The sequence below is a fragment of the Gekko japonicus genome, unplaced genomic scaffold (genome assembly GCF_001447785.1).
Source record: "Gekko japonicus isolate JY-2015 unplaced genomic scaffold, Gekko_japonicus_V1.1 scaffold15, whole genome shotgun sequence".
NCBI classification, from domain to species: Eukaryota; Metazoa; Chordata; class Lepidosauria; order Squamata; family Gekkonidae; genus Gekko; species Gekko japonicus.
Window position 1 is genome coordinate 4,033,024 of NW_015165830.1, and position 27,887 is coordinate 4,060,910.

A 27,887-nucleotide genomic window follows, 5' to 3' on the forward strand; every position below is an offset into this window, starting at 1 on the left:
ATTGTTTTCTTTTGCGGGTGGAATTTGCTCTGCTGTTTCTTTTTATGCTTGATGTTTGTCTCTCCTTTTGAATGACAGTTTTCATGCTCTGATATTTTGATTATATAGCAGGCTGTTGCTTTTATTAAAAATATTTTTGGGATGCCAATGCTTTATTTTACTATTTGCATTTTCAACTTTTGTAAGCTGCCTTTTTAAACTGAAGAATGGGAGGGAAAATGTAAATAAATACACTGAGTAATTTGTAAGCGGCTTGATCTTCACTTGCCAAATGACTGGAAGCAGAGCTGAAGCATTTCAGAGTAACTGCATCTGCAAAAGTCATCTCTTGCCTATGCAGTGCACATAACACAAGGAAACCTGAACTGAACAGCTGAGCTATTTATATTTAAGGAAAACATAACTAATATGTGAAGAGTCAGATGCTGCTATTGACTTTCAAGCCAGTCGCCCAAGAGATTATTTGTTTAAGGTTCATTCACACATAGCTTTGCATTGACAGAAGGAGGAGGGATAGGTATGACCTTGCTTGCCTCTGTCCTCATGCCAGGGACATTTGTGATGTCATGAATATATATCACCCTGGTGCAAGGCAGCAGGAACAGGTGCAAATTCCTTTTTCTCCTCTCAAACCAGTGAGCTTTTAGATCTCTGACATAAGTCACCTCCAACATAGGGAACAGGGAGCATTATGAGCAAATATATATTCTGAACCCGTCATCTGCTAAGTGGTGTACAGAATGATAAACAGACATGGTTCTCAGCCAACAGAATTATCAGCTAGGTAATTACACAAAAAGCCCAGTGCAATGAATTAGAAGGTTGACATATTGTGGGATAGAAGGGCCAGACATACTACCTAATATCGCCTATGACACCATGTTAAGTTATCTTAGCAATGTGTGTTGAACTATACAGGGACATAAAGATGGTGGACAAAATTGTACGGGCTATAAGTTCTCCACTGAGAAAAAAATTCTGCAAGGCATGACCATCTGCTTAAATGTATGCAATCTACATAAGACAAAGTTTGTAGATAGCTAGCCATATTGGTCCACAGAGAAATTCCCAGAACAACCATAATGCAATACCTAACAATTAAGACCAACCAAAAGTTTGCATAATGATTTGTTGCTATAAAATTTGTTTTGGCAGAGATCAAACTTTTTTACTAAGGACTGAAAGGAGAAATTGGGATCTGGGGTAGGAGAAACAAAATTGGACACCATGGGAGCCATGTATAACACAGAAGCCTAGCCGAAAGATCTTTTAATGTATAAGCTTCCAGTGCATCAATTTTCAAATTGTTCAACACTGCTTGCTACAAGAACAGCAGTTTTCAATAGGTATTTATTTGTTTTTGTGTTTAAATGTGCATGCATGCCTTTCTCCAGAGCATCCCAGGACCCAAGATGGAAACACTTTGATAAAACAAACACTAAAGTGACATAAATTAAAAATATAGCTGAGTTTCTCAAGATGCTAATGGCTAAACTTAGCGACTCCCCCTGCCTACCCTCTCTTTACAGGTAAAGCAGAGGGGAGGGAGATTCTACTTTTACTGACAACCGAGCATGTGGGTGAGAGAAGGTAAATCCTGATCCTGACCTCTCTGCACACCATTTTTGGAAGCATTTTTCTCACAGCCATTTGTTCTAGCTACCACAACAGAAGCAAGCTGGATAGAGAGAAAAATGCCTAAAGTGGGGTGGTAGGCAGGTTTACCCCCCTCACCTGCATGCAGTTTTGCCAAAATTAAGACTCAGTTTCCCACTTGACACATGAATGGGGTAATACATGTGAATCAATAGGGATGGATGTCCTATCATATCTAGTGTGAACCAGATCCCATCTCCCAAACCTTCAATCTAAACCTTTTTACAGATGCTTGAAAATATGAACTGCCCTTTCTTGTTACCCAAAATAGGCAGTCTCCATTTAGTTTGGGGAAATTAATAAAGGAGACTGTGCAAGAGGAGGGGCAACCGGGATCTCCACTTATATATACGGGGATTTGTCCCTATGAGAACTCTTGGAAGTAACCAGGCACTTATTTAGAGGAATGGTTTTTATTGGATGAAATGAAAAACAGGATAAAACAAGGGTGCACACAGCAACACATACAAGAGCTAATTAGGAAAATTAGGGAGGAAAGGGAAAGCATTTGTAAGGAATGGGTGATAATTACCGGTTTTGAAGAGGTTCACAGAAGCAGCAAAGTCAAAGAGGAAATGGCCAGCATTTCAGGAAGTGGGAGAGGAGAGCCCCACATGTAAGTGGGGGTGAGCAGAAGGTCCAAGAACACACACACTATTGTGTAGCAGGGTGGCATAGTTATAGAGCAAAACATACCCTGAGGCAGATTGACATACCACCAGAGGACAAGGGCTCAATTGCTCTACAGAAGGTAGATAAAAGGGTGGGAGAGGCTTGATGACCCTACTTGCACTGGATGGTAAGGTTGATGGGGAAGGTGAGTAGACTTAAGTGTTGATTATTGCTGCTTAATCAAGGGTAATGGGTAAAGGGGAAGTCAGGCATGGGAGCTGAAGGGATTATTTCTGAGTGTATGGGTGACCCATTGTTCTCTGTCATGCATCTCTCCAGGCACTCTCTCACACACACCTTGAAATGGCTTCCCCAGGCTTCTGCCTGACTGGCACCCATTTTGGTTCACTTTGACCCAAGCAGTGTCCTGCACTTAAAGCTTTAGGGTGATGTACTGAGGGGTGTTTCTGGCCCTTTAACCAATAAACTGCCCCTCAGCAGAAGGAAGGGTCTGACTGCTAACATTTTCAGTTCTCTTAACACCACCTATGTGTTTGATCAACATCATACTCAATAGGGAGACCTCAACTGCAACGGATAACTAGGTCCTAACAGTGTTATATGCAGTGATTATATACTTGTCTCTAGTTAATAATACATCAGTCACACTCTACCACAACTCCTCTTGGAGTTCATTTTATGCTAAAAGCATCTTTGTTTAGTCAACTGAAACACCAATAACATACAGCTCTTGTTCAGAGCTGTAAGAATTTTAAGCACCTCCTGGGAATGTGTCATACTGAGCTGCTTTTTTTAAAAAGTTAAACTTTCACGGGACGTAATAGATCGCTGTGCCAAAAAACTAATGAATAAAATATTTGGAATACAAACATGTTTTTCTACACATATTTTATGGGTTTGTAATCTTTCTGAAAGAACAAGGCAAGCTAAAACATTGTCTGTCTACTTGTAAACACCTGAACAAGAAACTGCTATTTCTGACTACATGCATTAAAATTTGAAGTTTATGAATGGTGAGAAGGAAAAAAGAGAGAGGTATTAACAATGGTTAGCAGGAGTGGATAAAACACATAAATCAGTTGCACTCTTGCTCATTATAGCCCATCACAATTTTTAAAAAATATATAGGGCTAGAGAAATGACTGAGATGAGGGAGACTGTGCATATTGTAGAACCCTTTGTCAGGTAGATACAGCTCAATACGGGGTGATACATGGCATCTATGGGTTGGATTCAACACAGCATTTCCACAGGTTGAAGGACTTGTGCCTGCAGAGTGTGACTTTCTGAGCTCCCCCCTCTCCAGCAACCTGAAATGCTGCTTCCCGCACAACAATTGGATTGGGGGGCATTTCAGGTTGTGCTGAATCCAACCCCATAGGTACTTAAATTTGTGGCAGATCAGAACACTTTCTGCTGCACCTCTGTTCAAAAACAAACAGAATCACATTAGACACATAGTTCCTTAGTTGGAAGTGCCAATCTCCATGCTAATTATCTTGACTGCAGCCATTGAGATGGAATGCAAGCTAAACCAGCTCTTGCTGACTCCACCCTCTGCATGATTCCACCCTAAATTCTAGGTATAAAATTTGTAGTTGCCCGGTTTTGAAATAAAACACACACACACAAAGTCCAGAGTGGCTCCAAGTAGTGAAGCTAGGGCTCCAGGTTTTTCATTCTGGTTGGTTAGTAACACTGGCAGAAGGTGATAATGGTTATAACAGAATGTCACAGAATTCTAGGATCTGGCAGGATGCATAAGTTGTTAAAAAAACCAACACCTTGGATTAACAGTAAACAATGCTCATCGAAACCAAAGGGTGTGTGCTACTCTAGATCATGTGTCTGTGGACACCTTTGGAATTCTGACACAAGGTGGTGGGCACATCCACAAAGTGGTTGCCGTAGGATGAGGCAGAGCCACACAAACAGAGGAAGCCCATGTACAGGGAAGAAGAATAGTAATTAAAAATATATTGGAAAAGAAGGATGAGAGAGAAACATTGTGGTGGCAGCTGCTACTAAAACAATATTATTTATTCTGCATAGCCAATCAGATCTTTAGTAGCCAGTCAGAAGCCCTGCTGGGCAAGAGCCCCACCCACATTCGAAAAGCACTTGCTAGGCACCCAGAAATATGCCAGTGAGTCATCGGCACCACACTGGGAACTCCTGCACTCGATTGCATTCTCTAAAAATGCCTTTTCACACACTGCATCCACACTCTGCCCTCAAAGCAGTTCCTGATTGGTGCTTGTCAGAACAGATCAGTAGGTATAGACTCATTAAATCAAATTCACACAGTCATGGTTAAAGAGAGTTGCTTAATAACACAGTCCTAAAGAGTTACACCCTTCTATAGAGCCTGCATCAACTAGGGTTGCCAGCCCCCAGGTCCAGGCGGGGGTTCCCCTGCTTTGGGGGCTCCAATCCAACACTGGCCAGGTAGCTGGTGGGGGCAAGCCCTGCCCCAAGAGTGGCCACTCGCAGCCACCCCTCTCCCTCCCCTCCTGCCAGATTTAAAGGGCTTCAGCTGATCAGTGGGGAGCACATGGTCCGCCGATCACCAGAGACGTGGAAAATGGCCAACGTAATTCTAATCCCCCCAAAGGGAAAGATACCACAGATCCAGCAACCTTTCGACCAATATCTTTATTGAACAGTGACTACAAGATTTTTACTTTGATGATGGCAGCACGGATGAAACACATTATTGGACATTATATCCACAAAGACCAGACAGGTTTCGTTCCTACTAGAGACATTTCGGACAACATCCGCGAAACCCTTAACCTTATACATTTTGGGCGGGAAAGTAAAAATGTAAGCTTCTTATTAATGTCTATTGATATTCAGAAGGCATTTTATTCTTTGGAAGTAATTTACCTGGAAACCCTTTTACAGCATATGCAATTCCCCCCCACCTTTTGCAAAACAATTCATGCAATCTATCAAGATCCAAAACCAAAAATTTTGGTCAATGGAGCAGCCTCAAACAGTATCTCTCTGCAAAGAGGTACTCGTCAGGGTTGCCCATTGTCGCCAATTCTTTTCATATTAGCAATGGAACCCCTGGCATGTGCGTTGTGATCCAATTCACTATTTGAAGGAATCAAAATCAAAGAAAAAGAATTTAAAACTAGTTTGTTCGCAGACAATGTTGTTTTATGTTTCTACACCTAAAACATCATTGCAAGCAATTCAATCATCTTTGGATGAATTCGGTCTGATAGCCGGACTCAAAATTAACCAAAACAAATCACTTCTTTATCCAATAAATTTATCAAAGGAAGAAAGAACAACTATTAGTAATCAATGTAAATATTAATGGGCCGAACACCATCTTCAATATCTTGGCATTAAAATACCCTTGGACTTAAACAATCTTCTTAAAATTAACCATATTGAGACACACAAAGAAATAATACAAAAATTAACATATGGAATACAAACTCATTTTCCTGGATAGATCGTGTAAGCATTATACGTTCCTATGTTTTACCTAAATATATGTATTATTTCCGAACTTTACCTATCTAACAGAACAACAACTTGGGACTTGGCAAAACGATATTAACAAATTCCTATGGAAATACAAACTACCTTGGATTAACATCAAAACAATAAGTAAACCAACACGAAAAGGTGGTCTGGCAATACCTGATCTGACTCTCTATTACAAGGCAACATCATTAGCGTCAATAGTAAGACAATACCATGAGTACTCTTCACTAGACTGGAAATGGTTTGAAGAAAATACAACAAAAGGACAAGGATTTCAGGAACTTTTGTGGAAAAACAATATTCAAGATATATATGCATTAGTGACCTCCCTTTTTAAAAGCAACGCTCAAAGTCTGGTACCAAAATAAAAATAAAATAACTATGCCATTCTCACAATTAAACACTTTTACAGGCCAAAAATGGTTTTTACCAGCAAACAATCCTAATTCTTTTCACACCTGGAGAGCAGCGGCAATAACCAGAATAGTGGATGTGAGTGAAAAAAGTCAACTATTATCCAAATATGACCTGGAAAAGAAACACAAAATTAAAATCAGATGGTTTGAGTACTTACAGCTTCATCATCTCATCCATTCCACAGATTTTAACTCTTCAATTAAATAACCACTTACCGATTTTGAACATATTCTTCTTAAATACTCCGGAAAACAAGGCCTCATCTCTAAAATTTACCAAATATTGCTTAATCTCTCCAATACAAATCCCCTAAACTATCAAAAGGCATGGTCTTGGGGGGGCGGGGCGACGCTATGATCGGAGCGGTCGCGTGAACGCCGAGCTCCTGAACCGGTTCTCCTCCCGTTCCCTTTAAATCAACTGAAATCATGCCAAAACCCGATCAAGCGGCAAAACTAGAAGCTGGTAAGCTTAAAAATGTTATTACCTTCCCGAAACTTGTCAAAGAGCCTTTAGAATCTGCACTTCTTCGTGGCAACGCTCCTCGGCACGAAAACAAAATGGCGGGCGCGACCGAACGAGCGGACCTTACACAGCCTGAAACCTCCTCCGCAGCGATTTTAGACTATCTTAAAAATATGGAGGCAGGCATATTTCACAAAATCGATAACTTATCGTTCCAACTAGAAAATTTACAAATGTCACTACATCGCACAGCTCAAACGGCCGAAGAGGCATTAGAAACAAGTCTGGGCAATCAAAAAGAAATCAAAAAACTACAAAACACCTCAGAGCTACAAAAAGATCATTTGGTCTCCCTGGAGGCAGAAATTAAAATGGCTAACCTGAAATTTAGGGGCATATCAGAGTTAGCTGAGGAAAATAAAGATTTAATTATCTTCATGGCACATTACATTGCAACATCATTGAAGTTGGAAGATGGAGTCTTTCCTACAATTACAGCAGCAGCACGAGTAGGCCCCATTCCAAGGAATGCACATCCAAAACCCAGAGACATTGTTGTTACAATCCCTGATGCCAGAGTCAGGCAAACGATTTTGGACACTGCCAAAAATCCAGGTGTCTTCCAATTTAATGGGGATCCAGTCCAAGTTTACCCGGATATCCCTAAAGATGCTATTGTAATTAGAAAATCCTTAAAACCTATCACCTTAGAACTTCAAAAAATGAAACAAAAATACCGGTGGCTCCCTTCAGGGAAATTATATGTAGCCCATCAGGGCCTACGACTATATGCCTGGGACGAACATAGTGGAAGAGAACTACTTCAAGCTTTGGTACAAGAATGTCCTATGGAACAAGGAGAGAAGCAAGGTTTTAAAAAGAGAGGCCGCTCTCCGTCTTCTCCTCAGAAACCGAGCAAATTGCCTATTCTATCTCATCCAGGTTAAACTATATGTTGAGGCTTTAATGATACAATTATAAATGCTGCATATTGTTCTGTTGTTCATAAGTCATGTTTATACTTGGTTTCAGTTATGTACTTAATTGAAATCTGGGGCGGGAGGGGTACTGGGGGGGGGAGGTTTCCCCGGATGTTCTAATTGCTCCCTGTGTGCGTGTGTGGATACTCAAACGACTGTAGGGCTACAGTCTCTCAGGAATTCTGTTGTGGTTTTACTGAGATTTTGAGTATCGTTGTTTATTCAAAGTTTTTCCATTTTTGTTTTTCTTTTCAACAACTTTAATATATAAAGGTTGACATTTTTTTAAAGAAATGTAACAGTCACTGACACAGGTTAACTGAGGGGGGGAAGTTGGTGGGGTGTTCTGTCTGTTAATTTGTTTATTACTCTTATTGCATACATTTGAATATTTTGTAAATCTAGTTTTTTGACAGTTTCTGACTATACCTGTATTTCTTATTGCTTAGTAGTTTGTGGTAACACTTTATTCAAATACAAATGGTGGATACTTATATATTCAGATCCATTAATGTCCACGGTCTCAACAATTGCATCAAACGTAGAAAAATGGCATCATTCATCCTCAAAACAAAACCTGACGTGATCTTCATGCAAGAGACTCATTTAAAAATGCAAAATGGTCCAGTTTTAAATGTCGGTTGGTATGATCAACAGTATCAAGCTGGAGGCTCATCGAAGGCGAGGGGTGTAGCGATATTATTGGCCAAGTCGGTGTCATTCATCTTGAAAGACAAACTAGACGATCCACGTGGACGATATTTATTTTTGAAGGGCACACTCGACCAAGAACCAATTACGCTGGCATCACTCTACGCCCCGAATGACGCACAAGCCACGTTCATAGAAGAAACTTTGAAGAAGCTTGACCAATTTAAAGAAGGTCACGTGATCATTGGTGGAGATTTAAATTTAATTACTGACCATCTTCTGGATAAATCAGGCAACAAACAAAAGTCCATCTCACAATGCAATAGATTCACCAAACTTCGAGAGCTTTTACAACAATTTCATCTCATTGATACATGGAGAGCAATGCATCAAAATGAGAGAGACTATACGTTCTTTTCTTCCAGACACAAATCCTATTCACGGATTGATTATCTCCTTGTTTCAGATAATTTTTTTCCCCAAATTATAAATACTTCTATAGGCCCGTTCATCTGGTCTGACCATGCATTCACGGAATTCCAGTTTAGAAAACCTACAAAACACAACTCAATACGCATATGGAGGTTAAACAATTCCATTTTATTACAAGATGACATTAAAGACGACTTGGAACAAACAATTAAACATTACTTTAAGGAAAACTGTACTGGAGAAGTGGCGGAACATTTTGTTTGGGACGCATTCAAGGCGGTTCTTCGTGGAAAGTTAATTGCAATCTCATCTAAACGGAAAAAGGAAAGAGAATGTCTCATTAAATCCACTCTGGAACATATCCAAGAATTAGAAACTATACATAAACAAACAGGCAGCAAGAAAACATATAAAAAGTTTCTGGCAAACAGGAAAATCTTAGAATCTTTGGAAACCTCCAAAATACAAAAAAATCTCATTTTTATGAAACAACAATACTGGCAAAAAAACATCAAAAGTGTCAAACTGCTAGCCTGGCGAGTCAAAAATAAACAACGACATAGAAAGATTTTGGTAATAAAAACTCCACAGAACTCCACGACTGCAGATCCGGAAGAAATTAACAAGTGTTTCACTCAATTTTATGAAAAACTTTATATATCCACTAACCCAAATGTAGAGAAAATCCGGTCCTTCCTGAAAGACAATCACTTAATTAAAACACTACAACAAGAACATCGAGAACTCCTGGAGCGCCCAATAACCACCATTGAAGTAAAAGAAGCATTGAAACTCACAAAATCCAATACCGCGCCTGGAATAGATGGCTTTGGCCCTCTCTTCTACAAAACCTTTCAGTCATCTTTAATTGAACAATTTACCATAACATGCAATCACATAATGAATACGGGTCTTCTTCCCCCATCTTGGATGGAATCCAAGATCACAACGATCCCGAAAGATGATTCCAACAGGGACTCTCCATCCGCATATCGCCCGATTGCATTACTCAATTGTGACGCAAAACTTTTCGCCAAAATTCTAGCCTCTAGACTCCAACATATTATACCGGATTATATTGTCAACGACCAAACGGGATTCATCCCTAATCGCACTCTGACAGATAACATTCGTAGGACTCTAAATCTCATAGCCCACTCCATCGGTAAACCTTCTGAATCACTTGTATTATCAATTGACCTAGAAAAGGCATTTGACAGTTTGGAGACTGCCTATCTTAACCAACTTCTGATAGAGATGAACTTTGGCAATAGATTCTTGACTTCTATTCAAGCTCTGTATGCATCACCCACTGCCCGTATTCAAACCAACGACATAATTGGAAACAAGATTTCTCTACAGCGTGGAACCAGACAGGGCTGCCCCCTGTCGCCGCTACTGTTTGCGCTAGCAATGGAACCTTTAGCGACCGCCATCAGAGAAAATTCGAAAGTACACAGCATACAACTAAATGACTCTATACACAAAATTAGTCTGTACGCAGATGATGTGGTTCTTTTTCTTACTGAACCAATAGCTTCTTTAACAGAATTGCAAAAACTCTTTAAACAGATGCAAGAATTATTTGGCTTAAAAGTGAATCTTGGAAAATCCCAAATAATTCCAATTAATATTACTGAAGACACAAAACGATCCATTCAAGCCAGTTTTCCGTACAAATGGAATCATTCCTCTTGGCGGTGTCTCGGAGTTAATATACCTTTAAACTTGCAAGATCTGTTCAAATGCAATGTTCAAACATTGTTCAAAGATCTAAAAAATAAAATGAAACAATGGTCCTCGATGCAATTTTCATGCAATTTTAATATCATTAAATGCATTCTTCTACCGAAATTTCTGTTTGTATTACGCACGTTACCAATACAAATCACAAGAAGAGAACTCAACAACTGGCAGACAGCCTTTCTGCAGTTCTTTTGGAACTATAAAAAGCCACGTATCAGCTTCACAGTACTAAAAAGATCAGCAAAAACAGGAGGCTTTGACTTTCCAGATCTCTTTTTATACTACGAAGCAGTACAATTGTCCTCCATAGTCAAACTGCTTACTGCAGAAACTCCTCCTGGTTGGCAAAATTTAGAAGAGACTATCTGTGAAAAGATACCATTAGCAGATATTATTTGGCAAGCAAATTCAGACAGACATGAAAATGTACACTTACTGTCATTTCTTGAGGCTGCCCTAGAAGTTTGGGACAGACGACGTTGGATTCTCTTGCCACAGAACTCCATCCTATCTTCATTCCTCAATCAAGAATGGTTCATTCCTGGAAAAGAACCAAAAGCTTTTCAAGCATGGAGAAAGGCGGGAATATCGAGACTAATAGATCTAACGGATAAAGGAGTACCTCTTTTGAAGGCTCAATTAGAACAGAGAATTGGCGAAAAAATACCCTGGTTCCGTTTTCTACAAATACAACACCTTCTGGGTGACAGACTTTCAACTCGTATCTCTAGTAAACACCACACAGACTTTGAAAAATTAATTGCACACAAGACAGATAACTTTAAAAGCTTAATTTCAAAACTTTACAAGATCCTTATCAACACTACGAAACAGACGGATTTAAAAACTCAAGTGCAGTGGACTAAGGACTGTCAAAATAGGATACAACAAGATCAGTGGCCCGAGATATGGTCATCACCTAGTTTATCATCAAAAACCTTCAATATTAAATTAACCTCCTTCAAGACATTGCATCGTTGCTATCTAACTCCTCTTCGTCTTCACAAGATCTACCCACAAAGCGACAAAAAATGCTGGAAAGGCTGTGGACAAACTGCGGATTTCCTCCACTGTTGGTGGAGTTGCCCAGGCATCCAATCATTCTGGGATATCATTCTGACTCAAATTAAACATATTACAAATCTGGACTTACCTGCTCTTCCGGAAACAGTTCTCTTAGACGTACTTCCAGACACCTGCGAAGGGAAAACACAAAAAAAGTTAATTTTAACATTATTGGCTATTGCCAAGATAACGATTGCTCAGAAATGGAAAAGAAATGCCATACCTACCTTATATGACTGGCAAAATAATTTATGGGAACATTTTGTATATGGGAAGACAACTCGACATCAATCACAAAATGAATCAACATCCTTCCAGGCAATCTGGTTCTCAGTAGTTACATATTTAGCTGGAGCTGACATCATTCCAAAAACTGAATACCTTAAAAACTTATTACACTTCTAGAAAGTAGAACGGCTCTGGTGATTTTCCAAACAGACTTAATGTATTTTTTCCTAGTTGTATATTATGGACATTTATGGCATAACCTCTTGTTTATTTCCGTATAAGTTGTTGGATTATTGTTGATCTGACTTATCACTTAGTGTTACTTGTGAAAATAATAAAAAGTTTGTTTAAAAAAAAAAGGCATGGTCTTTGGATTTACATCTACAAATGACAGAAGAACAATGGAATAAAGTTTGGCAAACCCAGAATACAATGTCTAAATCTTTAAGTATTTTTGAAGCAAATATGAAAGTTCTCCTAAGATGGTATTTAACCCCTGCCAAGCTAGTACATCTTGTACCACAATCAACATCTTTCTGTTGGAAATTATGCGGCAAAAAAGCAACATACTTCCATAATTGGTGGTCCTGCAAACACATATCATACTTTTGGTCTCAAATAACCCAACAAATTCAAAGGCTTACTGGTTATAACTTACCTTTATCACCTGCTTTAATACTACCCAACTTATGGCCAACAGATGGGCCTCCTGCAAACAGAAGAAAATTAATAAATATACTACTTACCGCAGACAAAATAGTAATAGCAAAAAACTGGAAAGATAAAAATCCCCCAAATATTAGGCAATGGCTTCACACGGTATGGGACCTATTTATGTTAGAGAACTTCTCTATTTATAATTCCGAAAATCAAACTGAATGTGTTTTTTATAATCTGTTGAATATATGGTACCCTATTTTAGATAAACAAATTTGATTGGGAAATGATCAAAGATGCTAAATATAAAATTATGTTGTATAACTAAGAGTTAAAACAATTGCATATAATATTTGTAAAATTGAAATTGTTGCACTGGCAGAACTCTGTTGTTATTTAATGTGTACATTGAATGTGTATAACACAAAGTTAAGTTTAGTACTGTGCTGAGTTAATTGTATTTTATGGTTGACGATCTGACTTTTTGTTTAATTTGTTAAGAAAATTAATAAAATTTATATTAAAAATTATTCTGTCCTATGTTGATCTGATTATTTGCCATGAAAATTGAAATGACTGTGCTGAAATTATATCCCAACTAAACAAGGAAGCAGAAGTCAAACACTTAGACAATGCTAACTGTTATTTGGGAATTGACCTGGAAGGTGCTAATCCAGTGCCCACACCAATGGAATCAGGCTTCAACAAAGAAAAGGTACCTGATGAACCACTGCCAGACAACATTAACTACAAAGCTGCCATAGGCAAGCTTCTCTATTTAGTGATGACAAAAAGACCTGACATTGCAACAGCAGTAAGCAGGGGTCCATTGGGCCTGGAGCGCGCTGGAGCACTGCTCCGGCAGCCCAGAACTGGGCAGAAATGGCGGTGGCAGCAAGCCCTGCCTCCAGCTGCCCGACCCCAACCCTGCACTCCTTCTCTGTGGAGTCGTGCCACTGCTGGCCCCATAGAATATAATGGAAAGATCACGCCGTGGCTGCGGTGCGACTCCAGAGAGAAGGAGTTTAAAGTTTAAACCCCTTCTCTCTTTCCATTATATTCTATGGGCCATAGAATACAATGGAAAGATCTTTAAATTTTAAACCCCTTCTCTCTTTGCTCCCCCGCCCCGGCTTCTAAATAATTAAAGACAGGATTCCAGGTGTCTTCATAGCTACTTCATTGTACACTATGCTGCAAACTACAGAAAAAGGGGTTATGTACAATTTTCTCCAAAACAAACGTTCCCCATGCCATCTATCTAAGGAAGCAGCGATTGTCAAACGGCCCACTGCTAATAGTTTGAAAACAAGTTTCCTTGTCTCTTTCGGGAATTGGATATCATTCGAAATACCAAATATAAACAACTTCAGAGAGAAAGGGAGCTTAATCCTAGTAATCTGGAATATTGCCTTTGAGACAGCCAAACAAAAAATGATGGGGCATTTCCACCACAAGTGAATTGGAGAATCTTTTTGCCCACAGAGCTTCCAGCAATTATGGCTGGAGCCCTGATTTATTTTATGTACTCTATTGGGACAGAGATACCAATTTGCAATTAGTTTATAAAACTGTATCGTAATTGAATGGATAGTGGATTTATTCAAAGGTGAACTCCAAATAGCATCCCAATCAACTGTGGTAAGTTCTCCAGGAAGTTATTTCTTCCACATGTCAACATATGTTGGTAGTTTAGGGTATATTTTAGACAAGAGACCTTTCATAACCCTTGAAGATCCAATTAGAAGGGTCTCAAACCTAGTTAGCGGTCTGAGGAAACCCATTTTGGTAGCATAGAAAAGCATTATTGTTCTCATTTGAAAATATTGGAACCATGGTGCTTGCCCTTGTAGCTTCAAATCAACTTCTTGTTTGGTGAGAATTCTCCCTTGTCTGTACCAGTTCCTTATATGGTCAAGGCCCTATATGGACCATAACCAAAACTTACTTACGTCCAAACCTGTGGGAAGCCACCCCAAGTTCTCCCCCATTTCCCACTGTCCAGCACATACAACTTGTTCAAGTGAGCGACTTAGCATGCCTGGATATCGGTCACTCTAAGTGTGTATAGGTATTATCTACTTGAATGAGATGCCTCTCTTTTTATTAACCTGGGAACTGCCATCTGACCCCTCCTTCTCTCTCGCTTTGTTCTCTATCTTCACATAGCCTTCCATGGAGACACATGTTTCTGCAGGTCTCTCCTGTGAAGAAAATGCCCTCATAATCCCACACACATGATGCTGGACAAGCTTGCTATTTGTGACAGGGAAAGTACTCTTTAGATTGGGCTTCTTTCTCTTCTTTTGACTGCAACCTGAATGTGAACTGGATCTACTTGAATAAGTGTAAGTTTACAATTTTTGCAATATACTGCTTGGGAGATTTATTTACTGCACTCAGTATCACATTTCTATGACTGGGCAAAACTCTGCTATATTAACCAAATATCCCAATACAAGGTACAAACCAAGTTAGGCAGAGACCACTGTAACATAATTTTCAGAAAAGGAAAATCTTAACTTTATTTTTATGCATGCTGACTGATCACAAGGAGAAAAGGCATATAGGTACAGAAAAATTGTCCAAGCAAAGGGAAATAATATTAGCAATAAATGCATCCTCTCTCCCTACCTTTAAACTTATTCTACATGATGGCGAATTAAGAGGTAGGTAGAATAATCTGTGATTAAGTCTGGGTTTCAGACCATGTTTAGGTCTCTTCCCCAGCCTTCCTGATCTTTTTGCATTTAAGTCTTCTTCCCATATCAACTCCACATTCTCTTTCCCCCAAAGAGAAGGAAACCAAAACTTCTAAAAATCTCCAACAGATTTCTTCAGATCTCTCCCCCACAAAAGGCAAAGATCTTCCTTTTTTTGCCCATCACAGATTTCCCATCCTATCTGATGGGAAATTACTACATTCAGTCTAAGAGTTTCCCTGAAGGCCTAACTATACATTATGTTTTCCCCCCTAGGTATATCCCCCAAGTAGTCATAGACATGTTCTGGGAGCTCTATGTTTCTCAGCTGCAGGGAGACCCAATTTGGATTGGCACTCCAGTACATGAAGAGAAAGAGCTTAGACCATCCCCATTGTGCTTATTTCTAAAGAGTCGCTGGGACTCATTTATCTGATCTGGTACTAGACAACAAAATCAGACACACTAGAAGATGACAGCCAAGTGGGGCTTCCCAGCATTTATAATGTTGCTGATGTGCAGCCAGGGCCGGCTCGCCCGCTAGGTGAACTAGGCCTTTGCCTAGAGCGCAAGCTGGCCGTTAGGGCATGGGAGGAGAGGCAGGGGCGGCCGCTGGCAGCCTCTCATTGCCCGCAGCCCAGCCGGGGCAAGATGGGCGGGGCAGAAGGGGGCCGAGGGGAGCGCTGCCTGGGCCCGGCGGGGCCATGGCAAGGCAGGCAGGGAGCCAATTTGCGGGGCCACCACCAGCCCGCTGGCCCAATCAGCACCCCCGAGCGGAGGGAATACCGGTGGCTGCCACCCAGCAAGCCACTCCTGGCTGACTCCGGGAAGGCACTCCTCCTCCTCCCCCCTGCAGTTCCACACCTGCAAGTGCGGAGGCTTCCCCCCAAAATCAAACGAGGGGGCTGGTCTCCGAGGTGACCACCCTGGGGGACTCGAGCTTCACCCTGTAGGACAAGGGACCACCCGGATCTCTGCCGCCCCCTCCCCAGTTGCCCCTGAAGCTTCCCCGAGGGGGACTGGCGGCGGCAGCGGCGGCTTCCCCTCAGAGGCAGCCAGTGACGATGCAGCGGAGCGGGGAACTCTCTGGGGCCAGTGAGGGTCTCCTGTTCCCTACGTCTCCCCTAGACGGATTGAGAACCAGCTCAGCCCTGGGGGGGGAGCCACGGCCTCTTGGGGAGGGAGGGGGACCCTGGAGTGACTCCCTTCTTCTCCCCCCCACCCCATCTGTCCCTGCAACCGCCAACTTCCTGGCCCAGCACAAGGCCGAGTGCCGCTTCACTGATGGGACTCACGGGGAGGTCTGCTTCCTGGACAGGTACATCTAGGGCGGGAGGAGATCGCCCTCTACGACAGCCGCCAGGGATGGTATGAGGCCGTCGCCGAGCTGGGCGAGCCCTCTGCCTGCCTCTGGAACAGCTGGAAGGCCTGGATGGACTTTGTGAGGGGCGAGGTGGACGCCTTCTGCCAGGCCAACTACAAGGTCGAAGAGGGATGGAGCATCACCCTCACCAGGAAGGGTGAGCACGGACAGGGAGGGGGGGGAGAGGTGGCGGCGGGACGTCCAGCAGGAGTGGGGGGGCTTTCCGTTCTCCTCCTTCTCATCCTCCACCCCCATCCAGGGCTCTCCCCATCCACACCGGTGACACGGGGGGGGGGAGAAGTAAATGACGGACCCTCGAAGACCCCCCTTCCCCCCTCCCATTTTCTTAAACCAAAAACACAACTCATGTGTTAAAGGGGGGAAGGTGGCAAGTAGGAGGCAGTGACAAGCTTTTCATGGCACGGAGAGAGGGGGTGTTTATAATTTGCTTGGGGGGGGGAGAAGGGAACAGAACAGCTTCCCCCTTGAGTCCCTGGCTTGCCATTTATTTTTTTTAAGGGGGAGACTTCCTTGTCTCCAGGCCCTGCCTGGAGGTTGGCAACCATGTAATTTGGCATGTGTGGGGGGGGGCGCCAGAAGGTACCCTTGCGTAGGTCGCAAAAAAACCTCAGGCCGGCCCTGTGTGCAGCTCAATAATACCTCTAAAATCTGACTTCGTACCTACACTATATGTGGATGAAACCATTTGTGAGGCTGTATAATAATGGAACTAATCTGTGGAACAGATTCTGTGGCTAAGCTGTGCATCAGTGTACAGCCATTCTCTTTGGATTTCTTATACCTGGCTAAAAAAAATGCTCATTTGAGGCTGTACATTTCAGTACTGCTTTTCATCCAAGAACCAGCCCAGCAGTTGTACAGCCCTGAGATGACATCAGCCTAAAAGAGGAAATCACTTAGAAGAAAACAATATCCCAGCAGAGTGGGACTGTGAGATAAAGAACCCACAGACTTTAACAGCACCAGAGAAGAAGAAGAAACTAAATTGAGCTTCCAGTCTACAGACTATATGAACTTCCCTATGCCAGAAGAAGCTACACACAGCTCTTTGGACAAAGAGTTGTGTTCCGCTTAAAGGATAAGGGGGGGATTTGTAACGATTCCTTGTTTTAAGAGTGTGTGTGTGCCTTTAAATGCTTGGTTGAAGTGTGATGATAGCCGAGTAGAATGACTGAGAGATAAGTGTGCTGTGACTGGAGGATGAGAGTGTGTGGGAGGAGTTTTTGAGGTGGATCTGTGTGGGTGTCAGTCAGTTATGAGAGACAGTATGAAAAGCAGTTGGAATTGTTCAGTTAGGGTGTTCAGTCAGTGAGTGTTCAGAGTTCTGTGTGAGATCTCAAAGAGTGCCGTATATATCCTTAGCCTGTGTGACTAACTATGGGAAAGAGTGATCCCTGTTAACGTTGGAACTGAGTGTCAAACAAACAAAAGTAAAGGGAAAAAAGGCTGTGTGTGTGATACATGTGAACGACATATTTACAAGTCCCTTCATCCTAAACAGTTACAGAATAACCAACCTCTTATTTTGTTCCTCTTTCAATAAATCCTATTTTATTTAAATATATCCCAGAAGTCATATCAATCGTTCCTCAGGACCACATAGATCCCTGAAAAGCCTAGACCATGTGTTACCCTACCAGTAGGAGAAACAGAGAGAAGGTTTGGAAATCCTTAAATTCCTGGTGGCAGCCGAATCAACTCAGTTTAATAAAGCAAAGAGCACAGTTAAAGGGAAAACCAGTCCTTCCTAATAAGAGGATGCCACAGAGGTCTTCTGACAAAAGATGGCTGTACAATTCAGTACTGCTTTTCATCCAAGAACTGGTTCCCCAAACAACTTCCAGGAATCAAAATCCTATGCAAGTAACGGTTGACACTGAATACAAAATGTTTCTTGGGGAGGGAATTCTCAGTTGAGTTGGATCCAGGCATGATGGATGGGTGCCTGGCTGCTTCCTGTGTTCCTTCTGCAGTGATGGCAGGTGTAAGTTAGATGGGAGGAGGCTGTTCTCATCATATAGAGAAAATGTACATCTAGTGTACTGATTATTCCGCACTTCCCCTCTAAATGTGTAGCATAAAATAAAAGTTTATTTCTACGGGGAAGGCATTAACAAGAGAGGCACTGCCAACCAGGCTGCCACAACCAGCCCTTCTTAGCTGAGCCAGTTGATTTGCCCATAATGAGAACATCAGTTTCATACATTGTATAGTTCAGGCTGGTTGTCGTTCATACTGTTGTATAGCCAAGGTATTTCTGAAGACTAACTGGTTGCCAGAAAATGTTGGGTGGTGGGGCATTGGGACATCTGGGGTGGCGGGGGAGAGAGAGATCCCATCAGGAGGTAGGCAGGCAAAGAAGAGAAGGGCCTTTCCTTACCTGCCGGCCACACTTGTTTGCCTCGGCTGTTACAGGAGAAGGAGAGCCGGCCGGCCGGTGCGATTAACACTCAGAGAGTATGCGTTCTCTACATGACTGCAGTGAGGCCTGCCTGCCTCATCTGCCCACTCGCTTGGCCTGGGAGAAGGAGAGCCAGCGGGCCAGCATGGTGATACTCGGGGAATATGCACTCTGTGCTACCATAGTGGCAGGGCTTGCCCGCCTGCTACTGTAGCAGGGACTGCATACTCGCTGAGTATTAATCACACCGGCCCGCTGGCTCTCCTCCTTTCGTGGTTGAGGAGAATGAGTGTGGGCTGGCAGGTAAGGGCACAGGGAGGGGTAGCAGGAGTTGTGGGGCATGGGTCACGAGTGAGGGGGCACTGCCCCAAAATGTCCCACTGTGAATACAGGCCTGCCAACAAAATGTCACTGTATTGGCTGAAACAGTGCAGAAGGCAGCACAAGTAAACCAGTTTTTTCTTTCTGTCCTATGGCTAGGTTGTACATGGGCAACCCGCTATTGTACAGCCATCCCACAATACAGCCAATTGTGTCTATAAAATTGCCTCCTTGAGCCCTGCTTCTGCTTAGATCCCCCACTCCACATGTAAAATAATCCTTCATCAATGCCTGTCACTGCTGATCTAGGTGAAGGGAGAAAGTAACAGCTTGATGTGACCCAGGGATGCTGGATCACACCCGGCCAATGAACTAGAATGTTCCAATCACCCAAGATGTGGCAGTTCACTAGAACATAAATACAAAACAACCCTTCTGCTCCCCACCATATTGTGTTGGCCAGAGTTAAAATCTTCAGAAGTCATACATGTAAGAAAAAACTCACCCTACATAACTGTTAAACCCCAAATCAAAACCAGTGACTGACAGAAGGAGAGAATCACAACATTCAGGAAAGTAGAATTATATGTGCAATGCTGGCACCATGGAAAATCCATGTTTGGGTTAGTACCTGGTCATAATGAGATCCAGACCACTATTCTTTGGAGTGCCCAAAGGAAGCTCTGGACTTTCATTTCTCAAGCAGCTGTCACACACATCCCTTGTGCCAGTGACTGGCAAACTGTGTTTGAAATGGAGTGGGGGGAGGGGATTAGAACCAGTTTGCGATACAGCTTGGAGTCTGCAGCTGAAAGTCAAGAATCCCACTGGGCGCACACAAACCCTGGATCTCACCTAAAGTAGCTCTTTGGATCCCAGCCAGCAGCACATGCTTTTCATAGCAGACACTGAGGTAGAACAAAATCTAAATGGTGGTAGGGAGCCTACCCACTGTCCCTATTTACTATCAGTTTTTCCCAAGTGCTTCAGTGTCTTCTCTCATTGGCCCTTTGAAAGAGGTCACCCTTCTTGGTGGGTATTATAAACCCTTCCTACAACAATCAGGGTGGCTGGATTGTGTTTTCCCATTTCTCCCCCTCCTCTATGCAAAAAATGCAGTACATTCCTTTATGCAGGTTTCCATAGAGTTAAACTGTTCCTATTTTTTTTCCCTTAAAGAGGTCAGCAAAAAGTCGTACAATAGGGGTCTCATGTTCATGAACTGTGAAGGAATTTTTAAAAATTTCCCATGGTGGGGTTGGAGTGTAGCAAAAAAGAAACCTGGGAAAAAGATAAATAAAGCAGACTAGGGACTTGGGGGGTAATTTGTAAAGACATATTGCTTTCCAGATCCTGAGTTCAAACATGTTATTCCTTCTCCTCCTTTTCCTCTTCTCAGTCCACATTTCTTTTCCTCATTTTTTTAATTTAAAAAGTGATCTCTTTGCTTTAATTGCTTCAGTCCTATTGAGCTGCTCCTTTTAAACAAACAATTGTATATTTCCGTGGCATTGCCATTCTTAGCATAGCATAGGGAAGTACTTTAGGTCTAAAGGGGTTAAGAAGGCCTCCTTCCATTCAGAAACATGCAGGGGTCCCACCGTAGCTGTTCCAGCCTTTAAAAATCTTTCCAGCTTTTTTTCCCTTCCCCCTTGTAACAAATCTGTACGACTGCCACCAGGACATAAGAAGCGTGTGCCTGTCACAGAAATAGAGTTTACTTTTTCCAACTTGTTGTACAGAGGCACGGTATAAATACAGCTAACTCTGGCTTGGACTAAGAGACTTTCGCTTCAAATAAGGGGGCTACTTCCCAAGACTTTTAATCCAACACGGTTCAGACCAGACTGCACCATCGACCAAGGTGGAAAGCAAGCCTGTGGGAGTTCAGAAAAAGCAGGTGTAGCTGGTTCCTTTGTGTTTCTGTTTGTTCTTGTGTTTTTGATTTTTAATTCAGTCACAGACACACCCCAGGCCCCAATCCAAGTGCAGATATTTTTCTCTGGAGACATTCTGAGATGTCCTTTTTCATACTCTTCCCTCAGTGGATATGGATATGGATGTTGTCTGGGGAGACCTTTGTCTTATTGCTGCTGGAGGCCCCCTTCAAAGGCTCTGCCTTGCCTCCAATACGGTACTCTCATGCTGGGATATGTCCAAATGATATGAATCCCAACCTCTGGGTAGACGCACAGAGCACCTGCAAGAGAGAGTGCGACACTGACCTGGTGAGTGATGCACTTTTCTTTCCTCTTAGTGTTAAATTTGATTGCCTTTCTAAATAGATGCTGATTGCCTGTGTTGATTTTGTTTTGTTGATTATGGCAGAAGAGGGATGCACTGTAGGTGAAAGATTTGGGTGGTGTTGTTGTTATTAATGAGCCCGACATCGGCTGGCAAAGCAGGCATGCTTTTAAAATCTGCAAAAGAGCTTGGTCCTTGTAAAAGGCATTGACTCACCTGCTTTGTTGTTTGAATTGCTCTTTCATCTTGGCGGGCTATTCTCATTCGGGGCCAGTTCAGAAACAGGACAGTCACAGGAAGAAGTCAGCCCACACCAGCTCCAGCTTGTGACAGCTCACTTATAGGAAGCCACAGGCTGAACCCAGCATGGGTCAGGTTTTGACAAGCACTGCCACAGTGTGTGGATCAAGTGTCGAAAGCCAATCTGAGCTGAGTTCAGCATTGAAACATTGGGCTTCACATGACTGGTTTGCTACCAGATGGGCTTTCCCCCATGACCACCATGCAGTGTGTTTGTATGTCTTTCCTGCTCCCTTGCTTGATAAGTGCATTTCAAGAATAGCAGTCAGTCCACACACAAACATCCTGGATTGAACCCTTCTAAAACATTTTTATTGGGACCCTGATTTTGTGCAGGCTTTAAATGGGTACATTTGTTTCCCAAAGGCAGGGCTATGTAGGTATGACCCTGCTGGCATCTATTTTAAAGTCCAGCACTAGCACAAGAAATGACTCAGTAAAAATGACAGCTTGGCATGAGCCCCATGGATGTCAGTTCCAAATTTAAATGCATTTGAGCTGGTAAGCTAAAAAGGCGTCTCATCGAGCTGGCAGTACTACCAGCTCATTGTGGCATCCAAATACCTGCCTAGGCTCTTTCTGCCTCATGCAACTGCCTAGAATAAGACAGCTTGCAGTCATCGTCAAATAACACATCGTCATATTTCATACAGTAAAGGAACTGTATAGGTATACACTACTAAGATTAGCAAAAGCTTACTTGACCATTAAATGCTAAACAGGTATGGATGCAGCACAATATGTGAATGGGCCTATAACTTTTTTTTCCCCAAGTGGCTCATCAACTACTTTTGAAATACAAAGGAATCTTGGACACCATAAAGACTAACAGATCTACAGTACAATTCTATACTCTACTCATAACCTGGAATAACTGCATAGCTTTACACTACTATTGTGGCATAAGCTTTTGCGTGCCAATTAAGTGGAATGTAGTCCCTGAAAGCTTATGCCACAATAAATGTTAGTCTTTAAAGTGTCACAGGGGTTATTGTTTGTTTAGCATACCGAGAACATCAAATCCTCTGGGACTGGCCATGTATTTTAATGAGTTAAAAGCATAACAAAATTTTGGTTGCTTTTTTTCCTGGTAGAAAGTAACAGGGCATCAGTTTTCATACCGTGGAATAAACACATTCACTTCAATGGCACTCGTGCAAAAATGCATTGTGAAAACTCCTACGAAGTATGGATTTGGGAAGTTTTCTAAACCCATGAGTCACAATTCTACACCATCCATGTTTTCACGATGATTAGTTTAAAAAGACAGTTTGGGTGACATCAGTGTCACCTCACTCTACTTTCCAAAACTGCATGATCAGTAGTATCTTAGAATAGCAATGCAAAGGTCTGCTAGTTAAATCAAGTTATTTTTCTGATTTAAAGCAGCATGTTACGCTATTGTTTGCATGTGATCTCAGGTGACTGCTAGGGATAGTAACATTTTCCCAGCACACTATTGAGGAAATGTGTGATCCAACTGCTACATCCCAATATCATCTGACCAAAGCATGAGAATCCTACAGTGCACTTCTCAAATCATGAAGTGTAGCTGTTAGAGGCAGGAGAATGCTTTATCCTGGCCCTGACCTCCACTAGCTACACCACAAAAAACAATTCTTTCTCAGGCTTTTCTTATAATAGTCCACTGGCCCAAAATGAAACCCTAGGAACCCTGCTATTTTAAAGAGGTAACATTTCAGTATTCTAGCAAACAGGATGCCATGCAAGTTCAAGCTTAGTTAGATGGTTCAGAAACCAGCTGAGATTATACCACTTTGGGGCACAGGCCAGCATGAAAATAGGCATGCATTGGCAAAGAAGTCAAAAGGACATAAGGATTGAAATGCATATTTAAGCCCCACTGAATTCAGTGGGACTTAACTGTGCCTTTCGCTGGTTTAAGTCTTTTTATCAAATGGGGTAATGGAAACTGGTAGCGATCATGCCTAATAAAGCCCTCGGTTTGACGTTTGGAAAAGCTTGTGCCACTGCAGACAACATCATGACTAGCCATGAACCAGGTCAGGCTTGCTTGTAGTCTAGCCTAAGGTTAGCCACAGTCTCCAATATAGTTGTATTTCTAATGTTAGCTGATGAATAATATATTGGGATTGCTTGGATGTTACACGTTCTTTCTGAACCTATGGGTTCAGACCAGGCTTGGATGTTTATATTGGAGTTTTGGACTTGAGACAAATCTTTTAAACTCTCCCTGTATTTTTTTGTTTGGGGGACTCCCACTGGGCTTTACGTAAGCAGGCAGTGTTCCATGAAAGGTCCACAATTCCTTATTTGAAATGGGATTTCTCCCATCCAGTTGTAGACCCCATGTGGCACATCCCACACTGTTCCAGAGAGTCCCCCTTTCCTCATCAACCCCTTCAAAGAGCGAGGAGAGAAAGCCCCGTTCCACAAAAAAAACTCTTCCTAGGCTCTCTGGATCCCATCTTATAGAGTGTTAATTGTTCCTGAAAAGTCGTTCTGCTAAAGCCATATGACTCAACAGGCAGATTAATAATAAATAATAAGAATAAAATCTTCTCTGCATAGCACCTTGCTCCTTCTCAGCACTCACCTGGTATTCTTGTCACAGTTCACATCCAAAGATTTGGTCTGAGCAGCTGAGAACTCTTTCCAAAGGCACAAACGGATTTGATACCAGCACTCCTGGCTAGTAACTTCAGTTACTTGCTCCATTCACATACCTAGTCCAGCATTTTGCCTGCCAACATAACATGAATGCACATGAAGTTGCCTTATGGTGAATCAGAACCTTGGTCCATCAAGGTCAATATTTTCCATTCAGACTGGCAGTGGCTCTCCAGAGTCTTAGGTAGTGGTTTTCCCCATCACATACCCAGAAGAGATCCAATATTTTTAAGCTTTACTATTACTAACTACAATTTAGAACTAAGGCCAAACTAACACGCATTTGAAAGTATGGGCTCAGCCACTTCTTCTGAAGAAAGTGCCCTACCTGTTAGAAGTTACTTTCAGGTAACATATTTTCCATTTTCCTCTGCTGAGACAGTATGCTCCACACTTTTTAGAATAACCCAGACCTAACCCAAATTATATAAAGTGGTCAGCTTCAGCATTTTGGTGACCTCCGTTCTCCAAATGCTAGTGTGGGAACTGTGAAATTAGACCTTCTCACAGACAATCAGTATATATAATAAAATTTGTGTCATCTGTCATTTGTAGAGAACTTGGACTTTAAGGGTATATACATTTCTTAAAGATCCCCTCAACACACAGATTGGCAGTGGTCATTTAGCTTTTCCAGAATTCCCAAGATAGCAATACAACAAAACATATTTGAAATGTACCACAGACCTTTACTTATCTATAACAATGTTCTCATCATTGCCTTTTTTTTTTTCTTGTCTTAGGAATGTGAGACCTTTGAGAAGTGCTGTCCTAATGTCTGTGGAACAAGGAGCTGTGTCGCAGCTAGGTACATGGATGTCAGGGGGAAGAAAGGACCTGTGGGGATGCCCAAAGAGGCAACCTGTGACCGTTTCATGTGTATCCAGCAAGGTTCAGAGTGTGATATCTGGGATGGGCAGCCTGTTTGCAAATGCAAAGATAGGTGTGAAAAAGAGCCAAGTTTTACTTGCGCATCTGATGGGCTTACCTATTACAACAAGTGTTATATGGATGCGGAAGCATGTACCAAAGGCATCACACTCAATGTGGTAACTTGTCGTTATCATCTTACCTGGCCAAATACCAGCCCTATCCCACCAGAGACTACCGCTCGCCCCACTACTGCCTATGCAGAGACAACCATCACTGACATACTTCCACCCATACTAGTCAACAACCCAGTACATCAGTCCGTCTACATAGGAGAGACGGTTAGCTTTCTTTGCGATGTCACCGGCCGACCTAAGCCCGAGATCACTTGGGAGAAGCAGACGGACAACAGTGAGAAAATTGTCATGAGACCCAATCACGTTCGAGGAAACATTGTTGTCACCAATATTGCTCAGCTGGTGATCTATAACACACAATTACAAGATGCAGGCATCTACACTTGCAGTGCTAAAAACATTGGTGGTGTTGTCTGGGCAGATTTCCCCTTGTCAGTCCTTAAAGGAGAAGCTACCTCTATTGAAGCCTCACAGAACAAAACCCACTTTCCAACTGATGAGTGTCTGAAGCAGCCTGACAGTGAAGACTGTGGGGAAGAGCAGACCCGCTGGTACTATGATGCGAAGAAAAACAACTGCTTTACTTTCATCTATGGAAACTGCAACAGCAATCTGAACCACTTTGAGACCTATGAAAGCTGCATGTTGACTTGCATGAACGGGCCCATCAACATCTGCAATTTGCCAGCCCTCCAAGGTCACTGTAAAGCCTATGAGCCCCGGTGGGCATACAACAGCTTGACAAAACAATGCCAGTCCTTCATTTATGGAGGCTGTGGTGGCAATGAGAATAACTTTGAGAGCAGAGAAGCCTGTGAAGAAATGTGCCCTTTCCCCAGGAATATGCATTGCAAGGCATGCAAGGCTTGCAAGCCCCGGCAAAAGCTGGTGACCAGTTTCTGCAAGAGCGATTTTGTTATCCTGGGCCACATAATGGAGTTGACGGAGGACCAAGACTCCGGACATGCGCTGGTGACTGTGGAAGAGATTCTGAAGGATGAGAAAATGGGTCTTAGGTTCTTGGGGAAGGAGCCTCTAGAAATTACTCTTTTAAATATGAACTGGAGCTGTCCGTGCCCCAACATCACCACAGCTGATGGTCAGCTCATCATAATGGGTGACGTCCACAATGGAATGGCTGTTTTACAGCCAGACAGCTTTGTGGGGGCCTCTAGCATCCGTCGTGTTCGGAAGCTACGCGAGGTCATTCACAAAAAAACCTGTGAGCTACTAAAAGAGTTCCCCCCTGCTCTTTAACCTATATCTAAATAACATCATCCTGATACTATCTGGCTCCGAGTTTGTCTCTCCTTCTTTAGGCTCTCAGAAAATATCAGTCCTCTTATACGCTGATGATATGGTTCTGGTCTCCCTTGCACGCATAGCCCTTAGAAGGTTGCTACACAAATTAGGTGATTTCTGTAAAGAAGAGGCCTTAAACATGAATTATGCCAAGACCAAAAAAGGCCTTGTAAGTTTAAGTGGACCATAGATGGAATCCCTGTAGATCAATGCAGCACCTTCAAATATCTAGGGGTAACCTTCAGCAAAACCTTATCCTGGAGTGCTCACTTGTCAATAACCAGATCTACAGTTTTAAGATCAACAGGTGCTATTCTGAAATTTTATTACACAAAAGGAGGTTTTCTAATAGATCCAGCTTTGAAACTATATCAAAGCAAGGCTGTCTCTCATCGTCTATATGGTGTAGAGGTTTGGAGTTGGGAAGATTGTCTGATCGCAAAATTGGAATCTATCCAAAATCTTATTTAAGGAGAATTCTAGCTCTACCTAGAGGTACCCTTGCAGCTTTAATGCGAGCAGAACTTGGTTTGCCCTCAATTAGGGCCTGTGTACATGTAGCCTTGATAAGATATTGGAGAAAGCAAAGCAGTGACACCACCAATTTACCTCACAGTCAATGTTATGAAATGATGTTGCAGAATGATGCTGCCCAGGTAGCCTGCTATAATAACATCCTCCACTGCTACACCATATTGGATGACACCCAGTGTGTCCCCATAGCTGGTTCCAATATTTGTGACTCGGTGTTTAAATGTGATGCTGCAATAGACAGGTAGTCAGTTTCCCAGTCCAAATTCTCCCAATGGTTCAAACTGATTAAAAGGGACCATGTTAGAGCCTTCTACTTGGTTAATATCTCCCCCCATAACCTCAGAATAGCCTTTACTTCAATCCGGTTCCAAACCATGCCAATGGCTTTGCTAGCTGGACATTACTCCCAAATACTGCTGGCTTCATGTCTTTGCATTTGCAGAGCTTCAGTTCCAGAGGACCTATTGCACTACATTTTATCCTGTCCTCTCTATACAGAACCCAGAACCAAATTTCCCACAGCACTTTTAATGGGCTTAAATTTTTCTTCAGACTCAAAGAAGCTGCTTTTTCTTCTCTCAGATGCTGATCCATTTGTCTCCT

General features: G+C 42.3%; 1 protein-coding gene across 1 annotated transcript; it reads left to right on the forward strand.

The window, feature by feature from the left end:
- Nucleotides 1-20,970: 20,970 nt before the first annotated feature.
- On the forward strand, nt 20,971-26,962 carry WFIKKN2 (WAP, follistatin/kazal, immunoglobulin, kunitz and netrin domain containing 2). Its single transcript, XM_015410769.1, has 2 exons — nt 20,971-21,473; nt 25,185-26,962. Exons 1-2 carry the CDS (start codon nt 21,264-21,266, stop codon nt 26,703-26,705), a joined length of 1,731 nt encoding a protein of 576 aa, XP_015266255.1. The 5' UTR covers nt 20,971-21,263; the 3' UTR covers nt 26,706-26,962.
- Nucleotides 26,963-27,887: the final 925 nt, after the last annotated feature.